This window comes from Raphanus sativus, chromosome 2 (genome assembly GCF_000801105.2).
Source record: "Raphanus sativus cultivar WK10039 chromosome 2, ASM80110v3, whole genome shotgun sequence".
NCBI lineage: Eukaryota > Viridiplantae > Streptophyta > Magnoliopsida > Brassicales > Brassicaceae > Raphanus > Raphanus sativus.
Window position 1 is genome coordinate 24,332,574 of NC_079512.1, and position 20,559 is coordinate 24,353,132.

General features: G+C 33.4%; 4 protein-coding genes across 8 annotated transcripts; 2 read left to right on the forward strand and 2 right to left on the reverse strand.

The window, feature by feature from the left end:
• Positions 1-25: 25 nt before the first annotated feature.
• Positions 26-1,593, forward strand: LOC108840685 (membrane-associated kinase regulator 5). 2 transcript variants are annotated; one of them, XM_018613511.2, is made up of 3 exons: positions 26-778; positions 869-948; positions 1,114-1,593. In XM_018613511.2, exons 1-2 carry the CDS (start codon positions 73-75, stop codon positions 946-948), a joined length of 786 nt encoding a protein of 261 aa, XP_018469013.2. In that variant the 5' UTR covers positions 26-72; the 3' UTR covers positions 1,114-1,593. The 2 variants fall into 2 exon arrangements, with proteins under 2 accessions (XP_018469013.2, XP_018469012.2); XM_018613510.2 differs by having other exon boundaries at positions 869-940.
• Positions 1,594-10,365: 8,772 nt separating this feature from the next.
• LOC108822269 (ABC transporter G family member 8) lies at positions 10,366-13,426 on the forward strand. 4 transcript variants are annotated; one of them, XM_018595307.2, is made up of 2 exons: positions 10,366-12,293; positions 12,488-12,641. In XM_018595307.2, exons 1-2 carry the CDS (start codon positions 10,525-10,527, stop codon positions 12,519-12,521), a joined length of 1,803 nt encoding a protein of 600 aa, XP_018450809.2. In that variant the 5' UTR covers positions 10,366-10,524; the 3' UTR covers positions 12,522-12,641. The 4 variants fall into 4 exon arrangements, with proteins under 4 accessions (XP_018450809.2, XP_056858686.1, XP_018450818.2 ...); XM_057002706.1 differs by lacking the exon at positions 12,488-12,641 and adding an exon at positions 13,061-13,083 and having other exon boundaries at positions 10,367-12,293; XM_018595316.2 differs by lacking the exon at positions 12,488-12,641 and adding an exon at positions 13,174-13,426 and having other exon boundaries at positions 10,368-12,293.
• A 2,190-nt stretch (positions 13,427-15,616) lies between these two features.
• LOC108826017 (probable NADH dehydrogenase [ubiquinone] 1 alpha subcomplex subunit 5, mitochondrial) lies at positions 15,617-16,569 on the reverse strand. Its single transcript, XM_018599388.2, has 2 exons — positions 16,184-16,569; positions 15,617-15,985 (listed from the first exon to the last, which is right to left on the reverse strand). Exons 1-2 carry the CDS (start codon positions 16,494-16,496, stop codon positions 15,789-15,791), a joined length of 510 nt encoding a protein of 169 aa, XP_018454890.2. The 5' UTR covers positions 16,497-16,569; the 3' UTR covers positions 15,617-15,788.
• Positions 16,570-18,920: 2,351 nt separating this feature from the next.
• Positions 18,921-20,559, reverse strand: LOC108841542 (probable WRKY transcription factor 27). Its single transcript, XM_018614296.2, has 3 exons — positions 19,836-20,559; positions 19,620-19,733; positions 18,921-19,508 (listed from the first exon to the last, which is right to left on the reverse strand). Exons 1-3 carry the CDS (start codon positions 20,306-20,308, stop codon positions 19,037-19,039), a joined length of 1,059 nt encoding a protein of 352 aa, XP_018469798.2. The 5' UTR covers positions 20,309-20,559; the 3' UTR covers positions 18,921-19,036.

Consider the following 20,559-nt stretch of genomic DNA (forward strand, 5'->3'; position numbering starts at 1 on the left):
TTCACGTTGACAAAGCCAGCTCTCACTCTCTCTCTATCTCTCACCCTCCGGTCTCTCGTTCTCTCTCTCTAAATGGAAGCTCTTAGCTTTATGAAACTTTGGCTAACAAACGCCAACGGAAATAAACCCCGCCGTGAAATCATAACCTCAGACTCCACCGCAACGGGAGATCCAGAACTTTATCTCCACGAAGAAGAAGATGATTCCTTCTTCGAGCTCGAGATCTCTCTCTCCGACTTCTCTCTAAATAAAAACAAAACCCAAGAGGGGAAAGAAGAAAAACAGACAACAACGTTCTCTGTCTCAAAGAGCAAAGTCCTCCCTCTTGTCGAAACCACTTCGAAACCTCAATCTCCGATCACTTCACTAAACTCCGATCAAAAGCTTGGTGCTTTCTCAATCAAGAAAGAAAACAACGACAGGAGCCTCAACGCAAGGTTCAGAATCGAAGACGAGACAAACTCTGTTTCCTCCACTTCTTCTTCAAAGAGATTCTTTGACCTCGTAAAGCCTTTGTACAGCAAAACAACGAAGAAACAGAGCGTTAACAGTGCGTCTTCATCTCCGGCGTCTTCACCGGCGGCTAGGGAAAAACAGAGGAGTAACGTCCCATCAGGGATTCGTAGCGTGAAAAGACAGCTTGGGAAGAGCCGGTCGGCGTCTGCGGCCGTCGGAGCGATGTCTCCGGGGAAGAGACTCGATGAGTCTTTACAGGTTCAACAAGATGAGATTCGAAGTGCAATTCTTCATTGCAAGAAATCGTTTCACGGGTCGAGAGGTACGCATAAGAACAGAGCTTTCCTCTGTTTTTTCATCGATTTTATTTTGGGTTTTTGGTGAATCTTAATGGGTTTATCTTTGTTTTCAGAATCTTCTATGTTATCACGATCTACTAGTGAATCTTCCTCTCATGAGAAACTCAGTACTTCGTCGTCTGAAGGTAATTAGGTAAATAGATAATTATGTATTTTGATGATTTTATTTGGTTAAAAGGTAAATATGAATTTAAATGCTAATTATTTTTTTTATTATGTTTCTTTTTGTATAAAAGGTAAATATGAATTTTTGGTTAAAAGGTAAATATGAATTTTTTTATTATGTTTCTTTTTGTAGATTCTTATTTGTTTTCAAGAGTAGTAGCAAGCGATTCAATGTCGGAGAAATCTATCGATGGCCTGACTTCAAGCACAGAACAGATGGAGAAGATTAGCGATTAGTTTTTTTCTTTTTCTTTTTGGGAAGAAGAAACTGAAAATTAGAGCGCAATAATTTAGCTTTTTGAAAACTAGTTTAAAATACAAATTTTAGCAAAAAAAAAAAAGAAAACTAGTTTAAAATGATGATAATGATGGCAAAACAGAGAATCTTGTTGCAGGGTCAATAGAGTTTCAGATTATTTGAAGGGTCGTGTTATTGCCTTTGTATAGTGATGGATCATTATGTGATTCCTGACACCTAGAAATTTGGGGAAAATATGGTAAATATATATGTTTATTACATATCTCTGTCGTCTTTGTTTGTCACCCAGCTGAGCTAACAATGTAACACTTTGTACTTCAACTCTTTTTTTGTCAAGTATGCTTCAACTTCTTATATAGTACTAGTTTATTATTTTCACTGATTCTTAAAGTGACCGTTTAGAGCTTTAGTTTATTGAAAAAATGAGTAATTTACAAAATTGCTATTTTCAAATGATTAGACACATAAGATTGTTACGTTTACATAGTCGTATTAGATATTGAAGTTGTTTATCATAGTTTAGTTTCTTGGACGATATGATATATTTGTCTTGTAGATTATTTTGTAAGTTCGAATTAGCATATTTGTTTATCTACATATATATGTCAGTGTTTTGAAACCTATCCGGATAATGAAGCGGACTACTTTCTGAGTCATCAGGCTATTTAGGCCCGGGCGTTCAGATTATCGGTTCAGATACGAATCATATCTTTTGGATTTTGGATTTTTCGGAACTAGAAAAAATATAGTTCCAACCGGATCATTTAAAATTCTGGTTCGGATACGTTTCGATACCTATCGAATCCGGTTATATCCAAAATAATTGTAGAAAATTCAGTTCCGGTTCCGGTTTAACTGTATTTATCCAAACAGATCCAAAATGAATGTTTTTCCCGCCTTATTCAAATAAACGAATCAATTATAAAAGAATAAGATCTATAAATACACAACTCTGAAATTAAATAAAAATATACTTGAACTAACTCACAAAAAAAATAAAAATAGTGTTGAACAAACTAAAAACTTCCTATGTTAAATAAGTCTATGAACTAAGAATCAGATATTTTCGGATAGTTCTTCGGATTTCGGTTAATTCGATCCGACCCGGTATCCGAAACATAAATGAAAACATAGTCAATCGGTATTTCACCATATTTGGATCCGACTCGAAACCCTATTTTTCGGACTGGTACCGGTTCGGATTTTCGGATTCGGGAAATATGCCCAGACCTAAGGTTATTGGGTTAAGCGCATATAAACCACATTTAATAAATAATTTAATTTATATATATAATATTAGCTATTGTAAATATAGAAAAATATTTTATGTTTTAAAAACATTTAGAAAAATACATAACTTTAGTTTCTTGTTTTTTTCTTTATTTTACATACAAAATATCCAAAAACATTTTAGAGTATTTAAATTTTTTAAAAATAACTTAAAATTATGACATATATATAATAAAAATATATCAAGAATACTTAATGTCTTAAGTATTTAAATTTCTACCAAAAAGATCGGAACTGAAGAACCGAACCGGAAACAAACTGAAATATTCGAACCGGGACCGAACTGAGGACTCTCAAATATCCGAATGGTTCCTATATTTATATATCTGAAATAACCGAACCGAAATCATATATTTATGCATTTTATAACTGTTAGAACCGCATTACAGTTAAACCGTTTGTCCCGCACCGCTCGCAACATTGAGCATATGTCATGAGATGATTTCCAACTAATTTTGAGCTTAAAACAAAGTCAACGCGTGCAATGAACTAGCTTCATGAAATTCTGTGCAAGAATCGTACTAATACAAGATTCGCTCGAACCTCAAAAACAATTAATCAACGCATACATATATCTCTTGTTATTTTTGTTCGTTAAACAATAATCCTCACTATCATGTCAATTAATCTATTCTATTAATTCTCCAGCATGACCTATTGATATTAATTATGTCCAACTTAAAAAAAACAGAAATCAGTATATAACTGCATTTCTATGTAAACAAATATGTACGTGCATATGTGAGTTTAGTGGTAAGTGGTAACTGCATATAAATATAACTCGCTTATATAACTACCATTTATTAATATATTTTGTAACCTCCTTTACGATTTCAAAATTGTCGGTTCCTTTTCTCATATACATACAATAACTGACAAGAGATAACTGACAGTACATCATATATGTGAAAATGTAGAATAAATGACTAATTATTTTTTGACCGAATATGTAAATGACTAATATTTTCATATTTGGTCGACTAATAAGTCTAATATATTTTTAACAGCTAATGCTAAGTAATTATATTCTTTAATATCCATGCAACAATATGTTTGACAACGGATTTCTTTATCATATTTTATACGGTTCAAAATATTTTAAAATGTTTTAATAAATTAGATTTGATTATTTCAAATATTAAAATTATTAGATTTGATTACTTCAAATATTTAAATAGATTTAAATAGGTCTAAGTACATCAGTATATTTCTCATAGGTCTAAATAGATAATCCTATTAGATTTTAAAATTAAATGAATCTATTTTTTCAAATATATTTGATATATACTTTAAACGGTTATACGTTTGAAAATATTTAACCTATATGTGGTATTAGATATTCAAATAAAAATATATTTTGATTGACAGATAAATACACATAATTTTTAGAAATTATTACATAGTGATTTAGGTATACTGTAACTCTATTTAATCTTTTAATGAAGGTTTATGTTGATAAAAAAAAGAATAAATATACACGTATCTATTCATGTAGGGAAGTTCTTTTGAGTATCATTTTTTAGTTTTGGAAAAGTCTCATTCATATATTATGAAAACTGGGTTGGATTCAAATTGTGTCTTCATGGGTTTAAGTGGACATGATTTTCATGTAAAAGAACCATAAAAGTTTTGTATACCTGTTATATTCGGTTAAAATTCAGTAACTAAAATAACAAAACTACTCTATTCGTGGGTATATCATATCAAATTATCCAAACTTATCTAAAAATAACTAAAATAACAAAAATACTCATGAGATCATCTATTCTATTAATTCTGTAGTTTGACCTATTGATAAAAGTTGTGTCCACTTTTTAAATTTCATAATTGTCCATTAAATATCAATAAAAATGATAATTATGCATTTTATAAGAATATTGTAAACCACTAATTCAGTTCCATATTATGCGGGACTCACTTCCTCTCAAACTGTCGACTAATTTTAATTTCAGAGAGTACAATTTTTTTTTTGACAGTACAGTTTCATATAACTAATAATTTGTGCAAGTATAATACAACACACAAACTTGCATAGGTTTAATCACAAAACAAACATATTTGTAGGTTCAGAAACGTGGGCATGGTGGTCGATTGCTCGGCCATGGAGCCGAGAGTTACCGTGGTGATTTGTCAAATTCGATGAATAAATTGGTTTTCTAAAAGTAATCCATTTTTTCTAGGTTTTGAATGGAATTTATATACCAGATCTACAAAATTGATGAAAGATCTGAAAGAAAAAACACAATATTGCAGCTTTAATGATACTTTTATATGACGACCATGGAAATGTTTTTGCAGAAACCTACAAGTTATCATAAAGAAGACGACGATGTATTTACAATAAAACCATTCATTAAAGACATCATTTAGAAAAAAAAACAAAAGTGTTGTAGTTGTTTCGAACACGTGACATGCTCTGAAAGTAGAAGCACCTCTATGCACAAAGCTGGTAAATGATCAGTATTTGCACTGTCAACATCTTTATATATGACATCTGCCCTCCAAAAAACAAGTTTGTTTTTTTATTTTAATTTTTTTTTTGAAAATTTTAAGTTTTATATTTAAGTTTTTTTCTAATTATATCTATGTTTAATATTAATTTAAATTGATAAAATAGTCTCTTAAATAAATGAAATACATAGTAAACATAATATTTATCAATGGGTTATATTTTATTTTAATAGAATAAACTATATTTTGATTTGTCCTTTCAAAGAGCGAGTATATATTTTATTTTATTTTTTGGAGAAATTTAACTTTTATATTTGTGTTTGATAATAATTTAATTAATATAATTTTTGAAAAAATCGATTTGCGAATGTGGGTTATGAGTATCTTATTCGGGGTGGGAGCAGGTTGGTAAATTTTGGATTGTGTGTATCCGCTAACCCGAAAAGTAGTTAAAAATGAAAATAAAAATAAAAGTAAACACTGTTATAAATTTTTGGTAATTTAACAAGAACAATATAAAATTTTTAAATATATAAATTTTATTATAAATATATTTTTATATTTTTATAATAATTAAATTAAAAATATTATTTTTTAAAAAAATTATAACCCGCAGATAACCGCAAAATTAAATGGGGCGGGTTTCGGTACAAATTATTTGTATGTGGGTTGTGCGGATTATATTTTCGACCAAAATAAAATTGAAACCCGTGGGTTTGCGGGTTCGATCGGCAACCAAGCCCTAACTGAACGTATATCGGATCAATTTTTAAATTACTATTATTTAATAAAATATATTTTAATTAACATTTTCATACAAATATGATTACAAAAAATTATAATTATAATCACAAAGAAAACACAAATATGAGAATTAAATTAAAACAAAAATATATCCGCCTTTTAAAGGTTAAATAATGACACTATCAATATCATGTCGAGAGTCGAGACCATTCCACACCTCACAAGGAAGCAAGGTGCGATCAACGCCGGAGAACAATACACGTAGCAATGTTTTTTGGCCCCATAAGAGGAAGAATACGTTGTACCTCAGAAACAACATTCACCGTTTTTTACTACATAGAACAAAAAGTAGCTTCTCTAATTCTTGTTTATTTTAGCTTCATAAGACTTAAGTTGATTTGGTTGTCCCCTCTTCTTAGATTTTCTTTAGATGCTAATGTGGAACCCATGTCTCCTACCAAATTAGCTTAATAAAAACGTTTTTTAAGTCTGTGTTGCCCCGATAAACAATGCACTGGTCATCCCACATTGAATTGTAAATTATCAGTATTTAGACATAAGTGATTAAGAATTATATATTTATCAGCAAAAATGGCAGTTGAACTTGAGGGCCTTTTTACGTTACTCGAGGTCTCCCTACTTATCATGGGATTACTGCACGTGACTGTTCATGATTAATATAATACGTTGTCAGTTTCACAAAGTTGGAGTATACTTTAGAGTTCTCACAATCTCTAATAAATCAAAGTTCAAAAATATTTTTTTCAAAATTTACAGTTTATCTTTATTACCTAATAAAAATGTATTAAAATATATTTTTGAAACAAATTATGTTTCTAAGCATAGATCATATTTGGGAGTGGAGGGAGTACATTGTGTAGCATAAACTTAAGTTAAGAACATTTATGCGGTGATTAACTAATCATAAAACACAACAAAGATATATTTTTGTAGAAAAAATGATATCTGCATCATTTTGCTATTTTCTGTTTCATTACTGTAAGTACATCATGTAATGTTTTTTGGAAATATAATACGTACACCTTGATAATTTTTTGAATAATAAACTAATTTATTAAAAATACAAATTTAGCAAATAATATCAAACACAGTAGAAACTATAATTTTGGTAATTATAAATAATTTGAGAGTTGAATTCATCTAAAAACACAAATAAATAAAATAATTGTTGTACGGAAATACTCGAGAGTTTTAAGGAAAAAAAAAAGTGAACTACGAATCAAAAGAAAACTTAGAGTAATTAGTTTTAGAGACCTGTCCTCCTTTTTTACTTTAATGAATTTGGATTATATAAGTCAAAATATCCACTAATGACTTTCATCTTATTTTGATCTTTCAGTTTAGTAGGATTATAATTTTCGATCAAAATTTACACTCCTTCGATATCATTCACTATTATGTTTATCTTTTAATAATTATAGTTTCAAATGTGTAATCATTTTTATTTATGTTTAGAACATGGACGTGGAAACATCTATTTCAAGTTATATATGTATTTTATATGACTAAAAGACATTATAATTTTATTTTATACAATAAATGTTATGTTATTGTATAAGAGGTATGCTAGATGAATAATTAGGTTTATGTCCATGCATATATTAACTACAAGTCTATAATTTCTACATTCTTTCGCTTTAACAACATAAAAAGATAGTGTTTTTTTGAATAAGAAAAAGAAAGTGGTTTTGACTTGGATATTGGATTAAAATGGATATACGTATACGACATATACATATTCGTTGCTCCTAAATCCTAATCCAGATAAAGGCTTGTAAGAAGTTTCATACAATTACAGTGCTATTTAGAACAATTCTGGAGTGGTGTGATTTAAACTCCTGATGGCCAGTGTTACTTCTGTCATGTTGAAAATATTGTCGGAAAAAAATCGCAAGAAACAAATAAATTAGAGCAAATACAAATAAATGTCTCTAGGAATCGGATGTAGCAGTTAGAAATTAAAAAACAATTAAGAAAACAAATAAACAAATAAATTTATGTTTGGCTTGTCTGCCTGCAATGAAACATCTTTTATACTACTCTCTGTTTCTGATTAAGTATTATTTTGATATTTTTACATAAATTAAAAAATAATGGAAATATATATAAATTGTTATTAATTATACATTTCTAACTAATAGTATTTGAAACGAATATAATTATTTATAAAATTAATATAGTTTACAACTAATTTTCAGCTGAAAATAAATATAATTTGTATTGAAATTGTAAAATGATATTTTTTGTATAACAAAAAAAATTAGAATGACGATGAATTTATTTATAATGAAATAGAGGGAGTAATTCATTTCAATGTATGAAATCCTCTCTTTCAATTTATCGGTTTATTTATTTATGGAACTATAAACCAATTCCTCGAGCAAGCCCATAAAGTGAATTCAGTAATGTCTCCTCTTTGGGCCTTCATTTCCCATAAGCTATAAAGCTTCTTTAGTTTGTCATTTATCATTTTTTTTTTGTCAAGGGTCATTTATCATTTCCCATGCTACAATTTTGTAAGTTGTAGAGTACTAATTTGGTGGTAAAATTAATTTTTCTTTGCATTACGCTTATTTGGAGAATTTTTTCATCTCAGCTGTCTTCATAAGTAATGTGAATAAAGAAGCTTCCTATACAAACAATGGTTCACGAATGTGGAGAAAGGTATTAAACATGGTCCTGGCTTGAATCAATCTGGTTAACAGATGAGGAGGAAGGTATTCAACTCGTACAAACAATATCCTCTCTTAAACTAAACAATATCATAGAGTGGACGTTAGAAACATCTTTCTGGCTTGAATCATTGTCTGACATGGGAAGGCTCTATGATACCATGGGTTCACAAGGGGCATATTGTTTAAGGTATGTCTGCAAACTGCAAGCGCAGTAGTACAACGTACATGCTGCAGACCCATCAGAGAATAAAGCACAAACAAGATACTCTGAACATAATTGAGGAGATAATTGACAAAATAAGATGAGACAAGAAACGAGGGATCATATATATCAATGTGGAATTATCAGAGAAAATCATTTTAAACAGAGATTTTCAATGAAGGAACACATGGAATCTGGCCAGGAGTTAACAACTCAGGACTGGCGAAAATGGATATGGTTCAAGTATGCAACTCAAGGTGCTGCCAGACCCAACCCTGAAGCAACTATAAAATATGGGCTTAGGAGTTGACAGTTTTTATAAAGTTTGGTTTTACAAAGACAAAGTCTATCTGCATGTAAATTTGTTCATTTTGTTAATGTAAACAATTATAACAAAAGCAATCACATGGACGTGGTAGACCAGTTGGTTTAAGAGCATGCATTAGTATTGTTGCGCAGGTTATACCTGATAAGAAGAATACTTTACGCCTTATATGATATAGCAAAAATGACACTTGTGGTCCGGACAAAATAGAGATTAGGACACTTACCAAAAAAAAAAAATAGAGATTAGGACCGAAGCCCGAATTTCTCCTAATTAACAAAAAAAGGTAATCATTAACTCATGGTTAATACGCAATGATTAAAATACCAAATAAATTAAGGGTCCTAGTTTCGTAATATCGTTGGGAGGAGACCAGTGCATGTTCTGATGTTCAGTTAGTTTTAATATTGTTGTCTGTGTATTAACTTGTAAATTCGAAGACTCTTTTTGGGTGAACAAGTTAATTAGTACACCAAGTGAGTTACCAATGCGGATTAATGAAGTAAACTGAAGTAGAACAAACAGAACAACACAGAATCAATTAAACTGTGTCGTTGAATGATTTGGACAATGAAATAAGACCAATTATGTTTAGAAACATCTAAACTCTAAAGTAACCATTTTAACTTGGTTTCTTAACTTTTTGTTTCTAGAAGATATCAATATACCGAAAACATAAGTAAAACCCTTGATCTACTGAAGACAAATCAGCATTAGTGTTTTAACAAAACATTCTGATGTGCGTGCCTACTTAACTAAGGCAGACAGTTCACGGATCAAAAACAATGATAGAGGAGAAGTGTGATAGAAACAGTAGGCCCGTGACCTCGTTACAATCATTCTCCTTTTGTATTTTTCTTCTATGTTTCGCATCATTACTCTGTATACACAAATATATATATCCCCATATATTACACTTATCTATTAAGGGCATACATATATGGCTGCTAGCATATGAATGAGCAAATATACAATTTACAAATGTACTATATGTCATTCAAGTTTTTTTTTGTCCACATGTTTCAACTTTTAACTCGTTTTTGGCTTTAATTATTGCTCTCGTTTCTCTCTTTATCATTTTTTGGATTTTTTCATACTTATTACTCTTTCGATTCTTTGGATATATCGCTCATTTTTTCTTTATGTGAAACTAAATATTAAAATTTATATTGAAAAAGCTAAAAAAAAACTTAAGAATAATAAAATTTGATTTTTATTTAAAGCAATACAGGAAAACTAGCATCACTTTTTGCTATAAGGAAAATAGGGTCCCGTGAAACTCAGTTTCACTTTTCATATACATCTAAGAAGTAAAAACACAAAAGATTACAAAAATCCAAAACTGTACTTCAAATTAATAAAAAAAAAAGCAAACAACTTAATAAGTGAAAATGAAAAAAACAAACTCAAAATGTGAAGTTTGTGTGGCTTACAACATAAAACTCCAAAAACATCTTGTTACTAAAAAAAATCCAAAAACATCATTCAAAACCAAATAATAAAACGTATATTATAAAAGTCTCCTTGATCAGTACTACACTCTTTCAACCTCTAACTCATACAAGTATAACCCATAAATGAAAACTCCTCCGCCGCAGCCGCCGTCGGAGACGAAGGCCTACACACTAACCACCTCTTCAGTCTCCTACACCCAACCAAAGACCTCACTCTCTCTCCTCCGCCTAGCCGCCACTGAGCCACCTTCATTTATCCTCCGCAACATCACTCTCACCGCTCATCCCGCCGAGATCCTCGCCGTCGTTGGCCCTTCCGGCGCCGGGAAATCAACTCTCCTAGACATTCTCGCCTCTAAAACCTCCCCAACCTCCGGCTCAATCCTCTTAAACTCCATTCCCATAAACCCTTCCTCTTACCGCAAAATCTCCTCTTACGTCCCTCAACATGACTCTTTCTTCCCTCTCCTCACCGTCTCCGAAACCTTCTCCTTCGCCGCTCGTCTCTTGCTTCCAAACCCATCAGATGTCCCTCAAACCGTAACCTCTCTTCTCTCGGAACTTAACCTAACACACCTCTCCAACACAAGACTCGCTCAGGGCTTGTCCGGTGGAGAAAGAAGAAGGGTGTCTATAGGTTTAAGCCTACTTCACGACCCTTGCTTTCTTCTCCTCGACGAACCCACTTCCGGTTTAGACAGTAAATCGGCTTTCGATGTTGTCAACATTCTCAAGTCAATAGCTGTCTCGAGACAACGGACCGTGGTCTTGTCTATTCACCAACCTAGCTTCAAGATTCTCTCTATCATTGATCGACTCTTACTTCTTTCCCAAGGAACTGTTGCGTACCATGGAAGGCTCGACTCTCTCGAAGGTTTCTTGCTCTCCAAGGGATTTACTGTCCCTCCTCAGCTCAACTCTCTCGAATACGCCATGGAAGTGCTTCAAGAACTCCGTGAATCCGATGGAAACACCGACGTTGCCACTCTCCCTTCGACCGAAAACCGAAAACAGAGACAAGAACAAAGTATTGTTCGATATAGAAAATCAAGAATCACAGAGATATGCCTTCTTTCGACAAGATTCTGGAAGATCATATACCGGACGAGACAGCTGCTTCTGACCAATGCATTAGAAGCGCTTGTAGTCGGTCTTGTCTTAGGAACTATCTACATCAACATAGGAATCGGCAAAGAAGGTATCGAGAAGAGGTTCGGTCTTTTCGCCTTCACGCTCACGTTTCTCCTCTCTTCGACAACCGAAACACTCCCTATCTTCATCAACGAGCGTCCTATTCTTCTCAGAGAGACTTCAAGCGGTGTGTATAGACTCTCCTCGCACATTCTTGCCAACACCCTCGTTTTCTTGCCTTATTTGTTTGTTATCTCGGTCATTTACTCTGCTTCTGTCTATTTCCTCGTCGGTCTCTGCCCCACTTGGCAAGCTTTTGGGTACTTCGTTCTAGTGATATGGGTCATTGTCCTAATGGCTAACTCTTTTGTTCTCTTCTTGAGCTCTCTTGCCCCAAATTACATCGCGGGAACCTCTCTTGTGACGGTTCTTTTAGCGGCCTTCTTCTTGTTCTCCGGTTACTTCATTTCCAAGGAGAGTCTACCCAAGTATTGGCTTTTCATGTACTTTATATCAATGTATAAGTATGCTTTGGATGCGCTTCTTATAAACGAGTACTCGTGTTTGGCTTCCAAGTGTTTGGTCTGGTATGAGGAAGCTCAAGGGAAGGTGTGCTTGGTTAATGGAAGTGACGTGCTGGAGAAGAAAGGGCTTCATGAGAAACATAGATGGATTAATGTTTATGTTCTGTTAGGGTTCTTCGTGCTTTATCGCGTGTTATGTTTTCTTGCTCTCCTTAGAAGGGTTTCAGGTTCCAAGAGGTAACTATTTTTCTTATGCTTAATGACTTTTATTGTTGTAAATTTATTTATCCATACTGATCATCAACCTTTGAAAAAGATCTTCTTATCGATCAATAATAATCTTGGAACTATTATATAGTCTCTTTGTTAGAAGTACGAATTCGAGATTTATCATTCAATATATTCCTCTCGTTCATTTCAATGCCTAATAGGTGTTTGCTATGTGGAGACATGTCACATACGTGACATGAGAGGTCATATTCAACGTTTAGACCTGTCAATTTCTTTCTCTCCTTTTTTTTTGTTCAGAATAGTTTATACTCCCTCTGTTTCTATAAGATCCATGTTTTAGATTTTTCACACTTATTAAGAAAAACATAAAATTTTAGTTACCAATGCATTGTTTTTATTAATTAACAATTCCCCAAAATTTTGAACCAATAAGATTTTAATAAATACAATTATATTTTTGGAAATATACAATTTTTCATCAATTAATGTCTTGAAAATGTAGAAAATGTATCTTTTTGAAACAAATTTTTTTTCTAAAACATGAATCTTTTAAAAACAGAAGGAGTAAGAAATATCTTGGGATAAAATTTCACTAATAGTTATGTATGCACATAATATTTTCGATATTTTATATCAAAAGAAAACGAAATAAGTACCATACATTGACTAAACTTACCAACACTAGTTTTTTTGGATCAAATCCAACACTAGTTTAAGTTACTATAATTCGTATAAGTAGTGGTTTTAGTGAAAAGAGCTACTATTTTCTGAAGGTGATATATATTCTTCACCACCATGTTTTATATTTGGAGAGTACATTTCACGAGCATAGTCTTCTATAAAGCTAAATGACAAGTGGAGCTTATGAGTTATGGCCTTGTGCAAGGTTTGAGTGGGCATAGGTGATAAATCGTGGCTACTGGCATGGAAGAGTCGCTTCGGTTAACTATTAGCTTGGAGACAAACCTTGGTCTTCACGGGTCTCCATCTCCATTTTCTCTTCTTCTTTTTAGCACCTCCATTTTCTCTACTTTTTTTTAATTACCTCCAATTTCTCTGTAACAAGTATAAACACTATTCAATTTATTTTCCTAATTGTATGAATAAATGAAAAATCTTTGATTAGATAACAACAGAAATGCAGAATATTTGCAATATATATTAATTAAACATTCTTAGAATTTGCTCACGTTTGAAGTGTTAAATTATTGGTATAGTTGACCTTTCCACGTTAAATTTATTTTTGTAAGAAAAATTATTATTTGAAAAGTTGGAACGGTTCATTTTGCTCACGTTGCTATCTAAAGTTAAATGTTACTTTTTTCTTGTTTGTTTCTTTGAAATATAGTCCCAAGTGGAAGAGTACTCATGAGTATAATGTTCATGCAAATCCTGATATACATATAGATGCATGCATATTAAAATATTCGATTTCAATCTTTCGAATATTTGTGCTCACGGACTTGCTCATTGTCTAGTCGCCCGTGAACGCCTACTGAATCCTACTGTAAGTTTTTGTAACCAAACAATTTAATTTGTCGGGATGTCGACAAAACAAAAAGACTTTCAAGATTACCTCAATTGGTTTAGTTTTATTTAATAATTTCGTAAACGAGATTTATAGTAGAAACAACGAACGTGATTCCCATGGTTAGAGCTTATTAAATGGACGTTATTCAGTGTTAGCTTAGAATGTGTGTACAACTTTCTGTATTTTAAATTATCTTTTTTTCTGAAACTTTGATACTCCTTCCGTTTTATACTAAATGTCATTCAAACTTTTAAAATTTGTTTCACTATTTATATCTTTTTAATTTTCAAAACAAATATATATGTTTTTCCAGTTTTTACCTCTACTTTCAGTTCATTAATTAATAAAATTAAACAAAATAATGTATTAAATAGAAGTAAAACAAAAATTTAATAATTTTTTAATTTACGTGTAAAATGTTATATATAATATAAAACGGATGAAGTATTAATTCTCCTTCTTCCATGGTTATTATGAAACAAAATAACGTCCATTTTTTTATTTTGTGCGACAAAATAACGTCCATTAAGTGATGAAAAAACAGCAAGACAATTCATCGCCCAAAAGGGGATTCCAATTTGGCGTGTAAGGGAATAAGCAGCATCTTGATACATTCAGAGACAGCTGACAAATTACATCGCTGATAGCAATAATTCATTTGTGTCCACTAACTAACGGGTCTGAACCATGCCTATAATCGTATATGATTTAAGTATTTGATACCATGATGATGGCAAGAGATTAGTCTCTCCAAAGCCAATCCTTTTTCATTTTCTTGAGTGGATTAAAACAAGTTTACTGCTTAATTATACATATCTTACTGGATGTAGGTTACTTTTGTAAAAGATGGCCATAGTTGCAATGCAGCCAAATTTATTTGCTTGCCGAAACTTATGAGATGTTAAAACGGTCATGACTGTTTCAAGAGTGAGACAAAAACGTCAACAGAATTAATAGACTAGATTTACCCAATCTACCACACAACCAAGCTATATTCAAGTTGTGCATAGCAAAAACGTGACTAGCCCCTTAAGATTAGTAAATACCCAAAATTTAGCAAGAAAAAACAATTAGTAAATGCTTAGATACTTCCTTATGATTCTCTGAAGTCATCTCTTCGAGTTTTATTTTCTAATGTAGGAGTTCTCCATCAACAATCAATCACAATGGTCAAGATTCAAAGAAGAGTTAAGCAGAATCTTAGAGTTTATATGCTAATCACAAACAAATCCACTGTCATGTCACTAATCAACAAGTTAATTACCTGATTCTAGAATCTTCCATTTTCAAATCAAGCCATTAACATTAGTTTTTTGGACGACCAAGCAATTAACATTTAACAACCATTAACAAACGAAAAGACAACTAGTTGACAATTAAAGAATAGAAGATAATCAGTGGGTGATTATGTTACAATTGCAGTATCTTAAGAGGTATAATATCACCTACGCAAGCTTGGTTACGAGGTTTAACGAGTTGGCCAAGCATAAAATGGCACTAAGTGTCATTAATAATATGTCTGTCTGGTGATGGGATCGGACAGGATCAGTTCTGCAGCTAGAGTACTTCCATTCGGTGAAGGAAATACGTAATATAGAGCTACACATAGAACATCACGTTCATCCAGAACAATGCAGTGAAGACCAAATGCTCTGATCTTCAAAACATTGTCAAGAACAAAATCATGTGCAAGGTTTGCATGATTTAATGTCCTTCATGAATCATGACCCGGTTAGTCAATAAGAGTGTAACTATAAGTGATGGGAAGCAAGTCCATAATGTTATTCCACTGGGGAAGAAACATCATTTGTATTATCATTGGTTTTTGAGAAGAATGATAAAACATTTATGAAAAGAGTGACATTGCTATTGTTTTCCAAAATTATTACGCAATTTTCTTAGTTGGCCTCAGAAACAAACACTAGCCCCAAAAAAAAAGCAAGAAGTACAAAACAAAGTAATACTGGAAGTTACTCCTTCAGCTGCGCATCAGCAGAGCTAGCAGCTGGGATCTTTGTTTTGGACTCCGAGAGAAGACCTTCAAGGGTTCTGTAGAAATCCTCAGGAAGAGGACCAGGTCGGTGCTGAGGAACGTGCTTTGGAATCGGTGCATCGTTTTCAATCACTTCACACTCGTAGTCATCCGGAACACCCCAAGGGTCCCATTCTGCAAAAATGCAAACCATAAACATATTTTAACCTCTGTGTCCAGTTTTTTGATACCTAACGATCCACAACAACGCCTCTAGATTCCATATTCTAATCCAAATCTCATTTTTACATTCTCAAACAATCGAATCAAATATTAAATGAATGGCATCAAAACGGTGCGTTTTAAGAAAAAGGGAAGAAAGAGCACACGGACCGATCATTTTGGCAATGAGTGTGAGCTCGTCTCGCGCCTCTTCGATGAGCTCCTCCACCTGACCGCAGCCAAGACGCTTCTCGATCGCCTCCCAGTCTTCTTCTTCTTTGCATACACTGAGACGGTGGCGCGTGAACGATTCCACCGCTTTTCGGTATCCTTCATCCTCCGGCACGGCTTGGATCTCCTTTAGGGTTTTGCTGTAGAGATCGATCAGCACCGCCCTCGCGTTCGGCACAACGTCGAGGCCGACGATCCCTGTCGTCTGCTTCACTTTGGCCAACAGTGGCCGTCCGATTGCACGTAAGAACATCTCAACCGCTGGATCGTTCTCTCTCTCTCTTTAACTCTGGCGAAATCTCAGAAGGTTTGTTGTTGTTTCAGATGGAGAAGAAAACGAAAGCCAGGTTCTTAAATGGGCCTAACTATATTTATTAATGGGCCTTTTAGCTTTTAAGGGCTTTTGAATAGCTTGAAGCTTTCTTTGTCTTTTCTCTTTATTAGGGTGATGATGACAGATGGGCCTTTATTTTAAGCATTTTATTAATTTAAAAAAAAAACTTTAGATCGAATTTAACTGTACTTTACAGATGTTTTATATTCGTCAGTTGGGACCATATGTAATAAATTGGATATTTTTTTAAGAAAGAAAAGAGTCTTTTTCCTCAATTTGTGTTTTAGATTTTTGGTACATTAAATGCGTGTTCACTGAAGTAATAAGAAACACTTTCTAAAAACTAATAAGATAAGAGGAGAGATTGAGATGGGAAGATCTCTAATTGTTGACTGTAGGTTTTTGGTGGTTAGAAAAGAAGCTAACAGAGGAGCTACTTTCATTGCACAAAGTGTCACGAAACAGGGGTTGGTAAGATCGTACGTTCAGTGTGGTCATCCTTCTTGGCTTTTTGAGTTCTTTGTAAATGAAAGTCGTGGCCTTTGAGCCTTGTTTATGGGCTTCTGATATCAGAGTAGTCTGATCTGGTTCTCCCCTTGTTTGGGTGGAGTTGTATTGGTTTTTGGTTGTCTAGATCAACGTATAGGTCATATGGATGATCTGGTTGTACATTAGGTGTATTGTAAAAGCTTAATCAATATTATGAATGGAATTTCAAGGGAAAAAAAAAAAAAAAGAAGAGAGATAACAACTTGCATGCCCATCTTCCGTCGTGAGAATCTGGACCGACCATAGTATATGATAATTTATAAATACATAGTTTCTTATTAAAAAATAAAAATCGTAATAACTATTTCATCATAGCCTTATTTTTTTAATTATACTAATAGCGACCCTACTTTACTTAATTCTAGTGACGTTTAATTGCAGGATTTTTCTATTACGACAAAAATAAATACAACTCCCAAATAAAATATGTTTGACCGACGTCGGATTACGACAAAATAACACGTAGTAGTTAAAAAACTATTCCTTCTGTTTTTAAAGATGTATGTTTTGGTGTTTTCACACATATTAAAAAAACACATTAACTATACATCATTTTTATAAATTATCAAATTTCAATGTATTTTAACCAATAGTCTTTCAATAAATTCAATCAATTTTATTGAAATTTGCAATTTTTGTATAGAAAACATAAAAAATACATCTTTATAAAACAATTTATTTTTCTAAAACATCTATCTTAAAAAAAACAGAGGGAATATATAATAAAAAATGGTTGACCATTTAATAGAAGCCAAAGGCACAAGTGGGACTAAAGACGATCCGCGTTGGCCACGAGAGAATTTACATGGGCTTCTCTCGCCTCCCAGACCACTTTGCGTAACCAGGGGCCCTTAAGTGGAGGCTTAAAAATTCCTGTAATGGCATGGGCATAAGCCCGGTGGGCTAGTCGATCACGCTTAGTGGTCGGATACTGGGTTATCAAAAAAAAAGTGGGACTAAAGACACCAGATTTAGGGTCTTGTCTCGTGTCAGATTAAAAAGCCAGCAAAAACCGGAGTCGCGGTTTCCGGTTTGAACCGAATTAACTGTTGTGTTGCCTTAGCTAAGCTAGCTTCCCACATGATTCTTTTATCTATTACAACACCTAAGCTAATATTTTAACTATTTCGACATTAAATGAAAGCAAATAATACTATGATACAAATTTTTGTTGGCATGGTTATCGCTGCCAATATTTTTATAACTAGGTCATCACATTAAATTAGCTTAATTATTTATTCCAAGGTAAATTACTTTAAATTTTGCATGTTTCAGGATTTCCTTTAATTTCTGTATGGTTTTCGAACCTTTTAATTTTCCTATGTGTCAGGATTTTCTTTAGTTTTTGTATTCTTTTTGAGCTTTTTAATTTTGTTTTTTAAAATTGAATTTTTGTTGTTGTTGCTGTATGCTTCAGAGTTACCTCTATATTCTTTTTCAATCCATATATATCTATATAAAAAATGATTTGACAAAAACTTGTTTCTTTTTGTTATTCATATTTGAATATTTGTTATTATCAAATATGATAGTTGCTTAAACAGTTGAATTCCATTATATGATATGCTAATGACTTTTTCATGCAGGAAAAAGTAAGGAGATGAAAGAGGAAAGTAAAACTAAATTCAGATTTATACATTTTAAACTAAGAAAAAGTGATTAGTTATAAGCAATGTCAATTTAATGACACGAATTATTCTCAGAGATTAATTTCTACTTTTGGCTACCAGTCTAAACGAAGAACAACTGTAGACTCGTCTTTTTGCCTTCTCTCTTTTTTTTTTTTTGAAACACTGCCTTCTCTCTATATGTATTTTTTTAATAACCACATTAAATGTCAAGTTTTAAACAAAAAAATAATAATATAAAACTGACTTTCTTAAAAAATGAGAATATATTCGTCTTTAGCATCATCCACCACCGTCCCCGGCGGACCCGGCGGACCAAGAGGGAAAGTTTCCAGCGAAGAACAAATCATCTCGATCTCTCACCGCGAAATTCGGTATCAAAAGATCATCCACGTCATCATCGTCATCTTCCTCTTCTTCGACTTCATCTATCTCTTCGTCTTCCATGTTGACTTCTTCCTCTCCGTTTGTTCCCTGAACGTCGTCGTTTTCTTTCAACGGTGTAGTAGGAGAAAGATGGAGCTCTTCTTTTACCCCGGAAACTGTTTGACCCGAGGGGTGGTCGGGTTTTGGAGGCGGGTTAACGGGTTGAGATTTGTTGCGAGTACTGCCGGCGAGAGAGTTCCGGTGAGTAGGACGAGGATGAGTGTGTTCTCCGGTGTAAGTAACGATGAAGATGTTGGGATCCAAGTTGCTTCTTTCAACTTGTTTACGAGCCAAACATCCTTTTGAGCTACTGCATCTGTAATAATTCCTGTTTTGCATGTAATAATAACAAGAATCAAAACCTGTTTAATTATCACATTTTCTTGATAATATTTTGAGGAAATGAAAAAAAAAAAAAGAAAAAAAAAGAAGATAAGACCTTGGATAAGGAGAGCCTTTGATGGGTTTTTGACCGTATTTACGCCATGCCCACATATCCGAAGAGAGATTTTCTTGAGTTACATGACATATGGTTCTCTTTTGCTGGTTTTTTCTGTGTATAAAGTAGAGTAACAAAGCAAAGATAACTTTAAATGAAAATATAAAAAACTTTGAACTAAGACATGGGTTAAGTTAAATGATGAATGAATCAAACCTTTTTCTAGATCGAAGAGGAGTTTGGGGTTGTTGTTGAAGAAGGTTGTCGCGTTGACCTCTGAAGACAAAGACAGAAGAGGAAGAAGAGATGGTTTTGGGAGGTGGGAAAACCCTAACACCAAGAGGAGGTTTCTGATCTTGATGTGATTCGATGAGACCTTGTTCTTGTTTCATTAAGATATTAGGAGACGATGAAACTACAGGAGGAGGAGGAGGAAGAGGAAGAGGAGAAGACCAAGTAGTGGTAACGGGTAAAAAGGGTTTGCAAGAATCTTGTAGCTCGTTGCAAGAAGAAGACTCTCTGCTTATGTCTCCTCCTCCATGGATGTGTTGGAACAGAGGAGGAAGATCTTCTTTCTTACGGTCCGCTCCTCTCTCGTCCACACCACGAGAGTTATCGATTATAGTCGCCGTGGAAACAGAAGAGCTGCAGCTTCTGACGACGGCGAAGAGATCCCAATCCTCAGACATGGTTGATGATCTCTTTTGGTTTTTTTTTTTGACTCTGTTGGTAAGGAGAGAGAAGAGAGAAGGAGACAAACTATGGCGTAAAGGACGGCGCTGACTTTTTCTTTGTCGAAAGGGAGAGAGAGAGCATGGATGTATTGGGCAGTGTCCGGAGAGGAATCGATGGGTGGAAAAGAGAGAGCACTTGACTTGCGATTCTTTTCAATTATTTATACATTTGACCCCCTCCAAAAAACATGTTAACGTTTTCTGGT